The sequence below is a fragment of the Helianthus annuus genome, chromosome 10 (assembly GCF_002127325.2).
Source record: "Helianthus annuus cultivar XRQ/B chromosome 10, HanXRQr2.0-SUNRISE, whole genome shotgun sequence".
In the NCBI taxonomy this organism is placed as follows: domain Eukaryota; kingdom Viridiplantae; phylum Streptophyta; class Magnoliopsida; order Asterales; family Asteraceae; genus Helianthus; species Helianthus annuus.
The window spans coordinates 7,214,302-7,220,514 of NC_035442.2; the positions used below are offsets into that span (position 1 = coordinate 7,214,302).

The following is a 6,213-nucleotide window of genomic DNA, read 5'->3' on the forward strand; positions in this document are numbered from 1 at the left end:
TGTGATGTGACTTTTAAGATGTGATGTTTTATAAACTTTTTTGATGCAATGCGTTTAATTTTAATAGCATTCCAACTTGAAATTTACTTCACATGGTAAATACTAATGTTCAAGTTGTTGTCAGGACCGATTTTTTAAGGTTTAAGAATAATGTGCAAAATGCATCCAACCATTTGTTCAATAGCATAATGTTTAGAGTGGTTTGTGTACACACATAATCTCTCTCTCTCTATATATATAATACCACTCAAAACAAACTAAGGTCTAAGGTTCACCATATCATTTGGTTCAATCATGGACTCTTACAAGATGTCTGAAGAAGAGGAAGAGCCACTTAGAGTGAATCAAATAACCATGGGAATGCTTCTTCCTATGGTCATTAAAACCGCTATAGAACTCGATCTCTTTGAGATCATGGCAAAGATTCCAGGTGGCAACTTCTCTAGTTATGATCTTGCTTCTAGTCTCCCTAGGCAAACCCACGAAACCCCGTTGTTAATTGAACGGATTCTTCGGTTTCTCTCCAGCCACTCGGTTCTCACATCAACCTTTATAAAGGATGAACATGGAGATTCTAAGAACTTATATGGCATGACAACCTTGTCCTATAACTATGTCCGAAGGCAAGACGGGACGTCGCATGCTTCATCGCTTCTCTTTATCTACGATAAAGTACTTGTTAATTGTTGGTTAGTTATATCTATATTCATTTCTTTTATATATCTAGCTTCCTTACATATATGGATTCATTGTTATAAGATGACATGAGATCCTAGTAGTGATGGTAAAACGAGTAGGATAGCATGTCAAGCAAGTTGTTTTTAGAATGAACAGTTGTTTTATAAAAGGGCTAATGCGTTATTACAAGTTACAAAAACTAGCTATCTCCATACCAATATTAATTTGTAGATAGTTTTATTTTGAAGGGTCTAATCATTAAAGATACCCTTTGGACGAACTTCAAATATGAAGTGAATAATTGAAGGGTGAAACAGTGGCGAACCCAGGAATTATTTGCTGGAGGTGTGGATGAGGCGTTCAACCATATTTTCAAGGGGTGCGATAGGGTTTTTTTTGTCTAATATTCCAAACGGTGCACCCGTTCACCCACGACTACGGGTAGGTCCGCCCCCGGGGTCAAAACGTGTTTTGTAAACTTTGTTTGAGTCGAAACGAAAACGTAAAGTCTGAATGGATAGATATTATAAGCTAGGGTATAAAAAACTCAAATCAATCAACTGGGGAGTTTTTTTATTTTCATCCCTTATATTTTCATCCCTTATTTTCATCAATCAACTAGGGTATAAAAAACTCAAATCAATCAACTGGGGAGTTATTATACTACTAATCATTTCCAATTAAGGTTATAGAGGTTACCTTTACCTTCTTGAACACCTAATCTTGATCAATCTTCAACATGCAATTTAAGAATTCACTAAATCTGTTCTCAGTTCTACCTTAATTGATGTCATGGATTTTGAACCCCCTTTATCCTATTATTTTCGCTGTTTGACTCTCTTGCAACGATAACCCCTCCACTTAATTTTTTTATTAAAAACTGCACCTTACAAAATTTGAACTCCTAACATTTTGGTTATAAAGCACACCTCTTAACCACTACGATGTTCCGTTGCAGACCCTCCACTTTAATTAAGCAATAAATTTTAAACGACGACTAACCGGTTTTATTCTTTTTATCCCAGTTATATAAGTATTACTTTCCACCATGTAATTGGTAAAAATTCTCTACAGTTATATTTACAAAAATTAACTTGGCAAACAAAGTTAACCCATATAGATTTTCTTTAATAAAATTTTGGAATAAGTTATTCTTTGAATTAAACAATCAATCCCACAATGTAACCCTTTAAAGTTAAAGTAGAACATATCCTAATTTTGGGATGTTACAATGTTTATAAATATTTTACCTATTTAACACTTTATCAATGAAATACTTTTGAACTTCAAAAAAAGTTTAATTAATAATTATCATATATATTATTTTGTCTGGGGCAGGTACCAACTGAAAGATGTAGTTATTGAGGGAGGGGTCCCATTTGACAAGGCTCATGGGCTAAATGCATTTGAGTATGCTGCAAAAGATAACAGATTCAATGAGGTCTTCAACAAGTGCATGTATGACAAAACAAGAATAGTGATGAAGATGATTCTTGAAAGGTACAAGGGATTTGAAGGAGTCAAAGAAGTGATTGATGTAGGTGGTGGTTTAGGTGCTAACCTTGAGCTTATTGTTTCTAAGTACCCTAATATTAAGGGGATCAACCTTGATCTACCTCATGTCATTAAGGATGCACCTCTTTACCCAGGTATATATTCAATTGCATAGATTGATGATTACGGTTTCAAGAAATGACAAATCAAACCGGCTGGGTTGAGTGGGTTGGAACGACTAGTTTGACGATTTTAAGCAAATTTTTTTCAAACTCATTAGTTTGTGTCATAAATTTTAAAATTATGTTTATAATTATAATGTATATATTCAGAAGTGGAAAAAAATATATACGTAATAAAGTTAAACAACTAGTTCCAAGTTTCAAACTTGACTGAACCGTTAAACCACCAGACCATGAAAAGCGAATTGTTTGGATCTCAAATCGACGGACCAAGACACTAAGCCAATGATGATTGCTTGATGCTCTTGACTAGGTGTGGAACATGTCGGAGGAGATATGTTCCAAAGTGTTCCGAAAGGAGATGTTATTTTCATGAAGGTTGGTTCATTAACTTTTTTAATATGATATTTGTTTAAATAACAATCTTTTTTTCCTTAAATAACTATTTTGATTTTTATTTGTTATAGTGGATACTTCATGACTGGGGTGACGGTTATTGCCTCAAGGTTCTAAAGAACTGTTGGGCGGCATTACCAGAGGGCGGTAAGATGGTGGTGGTGGAGGCGATAATTCCCGACCCTGAAAGTGATATTAGCTACAATGATGAAGTTTCTAAGATCGCAATTGGTAGTGATATGATAATGTTGATGGCTAACCCTGGAGGCAAAGAGCGAACCGCAAAAGAATACAACGTAATGGCCATAGAGGCTGGATTCACTTCTATGGAAATTGTTTGTAGGGTATCTACATTTTGGATCATGGAATTCTACAAGAGCGTTTAACTTATGTATTGAATTGAATGTCATGGTCATGTATTGAGGATTTGTTGTTAAGACTTTGTATTTAAAATTTCGCTTTATATGATAATAAACAAAAACACCTCTCATTGGTACATTTTCATGCATTGAATGTCATGGTCATGAAAAGAGTAAAAGGTATTATTTTCTTATGGAGTTGAGCGGATTGCACATAAAATAGTTTGAATTGTTTTATACATAGTTAGCGTCTGTTGGAAATACAAACATATGTTAAACTTTAGTTATGTTATGTATATTTATCCGAATATTATGTATATGTATGATAAGCAAACTGATAACTAGTATATTAGGGGAAGTATGATAAGCGGTCTAAAGGATAAGCGGGTAAATATATTTAAACTACATTATAAGGCAGTTACCCGCCAAATCCAACCGCCATATGTAATGTATATATATGTACTACCGGCAAATGTTTGCCGGTTACCAAGACATTTTCCCTCCAAATCTGAAAGTGTCCATTTCGTATTCATTATCGTTCAATCTTTCTTGTTCTGCACATTTGTTAATCATGTCTGCAAAATATGTTATCTCTTCCGCTGCAAATGGTAATACATATGCAGACGGTGATGATGTCTCGGGTGTTCAACATAGTGGTATCAGAGCCACTTCTAGATCCGATGCAGAAATTAAACCAACAGTCACAACAATGCCATGTCAACATTGTTTTGATGAGAAGAATGAAAGAAAACGAAGATCCCGACGAGAACGTTTATGTTATTACTGTCACTTGCCTGGTCATCAAATTTACACATGTAAAGCCAAGTAGAACGATGAAGAATTACAACTAATTCGGCAAGCGATCAATGCCGGAATAAGAACCCAGAATGAAGAAGTTCACTGTCATGATGAGATGATAGTCACGGGGACAGACGGTGGACAATGGAAGGACATCTGGTATGTTAATTCAACTTTTCATCATCATTATGTGGGTAATATTGATGTTTTCAAAAGGGTTAAACACATCATGGGTGTTGAAACGAAATCCTGTATGAATAATTTTATATTCATACGCGGAGTAGGAATTGTGGAGATGAAAACAGGAAATGAAACGCTGAGAATTCCCAGTGTATTTTACTCACCGGATATTGATCGGAATGTTCTAAGTCTTGAACAATTAACACTCCAAGGTTTCACGGTCAGAAAATCCGGTGGGTCATGTAAAATTTTTCCTATGTTTTCATCTCCGGTGGTGAATTCCATAAATGAGATAACTGGGCTATCGAAAGAGGAAGAAGAGGGATTAAAAGAGAAGGAGAGGTTACAAAATATGTGCGGAATTGATGATGAATTCAAAAACGATTATCTGAATTCCTATTTTGAATCGCTGAATGTATCGGAGAAAGCAGAAGATGACTGAAATTTAATGATTTTAAAATCATTAGAATTTCGTGATTTCGGCGATTGCAAGGCCCTGATAAACATGCTTGATGATCGTGAATACGTACTCAAGTATAGAGTTATTTTACAAAAGAAATTCGAAGAAATGGTCAAGTGGTTTCTGAATGGATATATGGGAATTATATCAAGGCCTATCCCTCCCTACACTACGGATCATAAGAAGATAGATCTGTTAAGCCTCTATATTCTGGTAGCAAGGGATGGTGGATACCGAGAAGTAACAACTGAAAACACATGGCCAATCATAGCCCGGGACTTAGGTTTTGGATATGAAGATGGAGATTACATGAGAATGGTATATGCCATGTATCTCGATGTACTCGAATATTACTACAAATTTAAGTCGATACAGGAGGAAGTTCATGTAAAAGAGATGGCAAATGAAGTCGATAAATCAGCAGAAGATAAACACCGGAAGACTCGTGGTGAAGGACTGGATCAGAATGGAATTACCGATAATGTTTATGCAGGTGTAGGTTCTACTTCGACACAGTTTGCACTCTTTGCTAGCAATGGTTGGGAGGATAACTGGAATTTGCACAAAAGAAGGAAGCGTTTCAACTTTGGGTACATGAAGAAGGCAATGGAAGATGCAAATCGAAGTGTAATGGAGAAGGGTTCCAACATAACCAAAGTTTAAGGGGGTTGTGTTGGAAATACAAACATATGTTAAACTTTAGTTATGTTATGTATATTTATCCGAATATTATGTATATGTATGATAAGCAAACTGATAACTAGTATATTAGGGGAAGTATGATAAGCGGTCTAAAGGATAAGCGGGTAAATATATTTAAACTACATTATAAGGCAGTTACCCGCCAAATCCAACCGCCATATGTAATGTATATATATGTACTACCGGCAAATGTTTGCCGGTTACCAAGACATTTTCCCTCCAAATCTGAAAGTGTCCATTTCGTATTCATTATCGTTCAATCTTTCTTGTTCTGCACATTTGTTAATCATGTCTGCAAAATATGTTATCTCTTCCGCTGCAAATGGTAATACATATGCAGACGGTGATGATGTCTCGGGTGTCCAACAGCGTCATAGACGACTACCATATATGAAAATGACAAAGTTTCAATAATAATATTATTATTTGATAAAATGATTTATAAGTTCTGTATATGTAATATAAATATGGTTGGATATTTGCCATTTGATTTTTGTTTCTTATTAACATAATAGGAGATACAGGTTCAATTTCCACTTGGTGTAGGGTGAGACATTGGTGAGCAATGATAGGAGACCTAGGGAACCTGGGTTCGATCCTTGAGCCAAACGGGTTTTACCGGTATTTCACCGTCGTACCTACAGGCGGGTGAATTACCAGGTTTTCCCCGGAAATGATGAAAGATTGTTGAGAATATTATCAAAATGTCAAAACAATGTTGTATACTTGTGTTGAGCGTTAAGAAGAAAGAAGAGTTTTGAAGGTAATTTCTTGACATGGGTGATGGGCCAAATTCTCGAGCTGGAGTGAGGTCTTGACTCTTGCCTAGACTCCCAATTTTTCTAACTAGTTTTAATGGGCCAATTTTTCTAGCAGTTCTTAATCTGAAAACGTTTTGGTTTTGATTAACGTCTGATAGCATATTAAAGCGTTTAGTTGCTTTGGGGCGTATAACCTTGTATAG

At 35.6% G+C, this 6,213-nt stretch overlaps 1 protein-coding gene across 1 annotated transcript; it reads left to right on the forward strand.

Annotated features, from left to right (window-relative positions):
* The first annotated feature begins 294 nt into the window (after positions 1 to 294).
* Positions 295 to 3,166, forward strand: LOC110883923 (caffeic acid 3-O-methyltransferase). The gene is made up of 4 exons (XM_022131584.2): positions 295 to 689; positions 2,017 to 2,327; positions 2,668 to 2,732; positions 2,822 to 3,166. The coding sequence occupies exons 1-4, from the start codon at positions 295 to 297 to the stop codon at positions 3,134 to 3,136; spliced, it is 1,086 nt and encodes a 361-aa protein (XP_021987276.1). The 3' UTR covers positions 3,137 to 3,166.
* Positions 3,167 to 6,213: the final 3,047 nt, after the last annotated feature.

Bases quoted from the DNA above. Each gene is read 5' to 3' on its own strand.
- LOC110883923 (XM_022131584.2), top strand. From the start codon at position 295: ATGGACTCTTACAAGATGTCTGAAGAAGAGGAAGAGCCACTTAGAGTG. The intron at 690-2,016 runs GTTAGTTATATC...TGTCTGGGGCAG, and splicing joins AAAGTACTTGTTAATTGTTG to GTACCAACTGAAAGATGTAG. The intron at 2,733-2,821 runs GTTGGTTCATTA...TATTTGTTATAG, and splicing joins GAGATGTTATTTTCATGAAG to TGGATACTTCATGACTGGGG.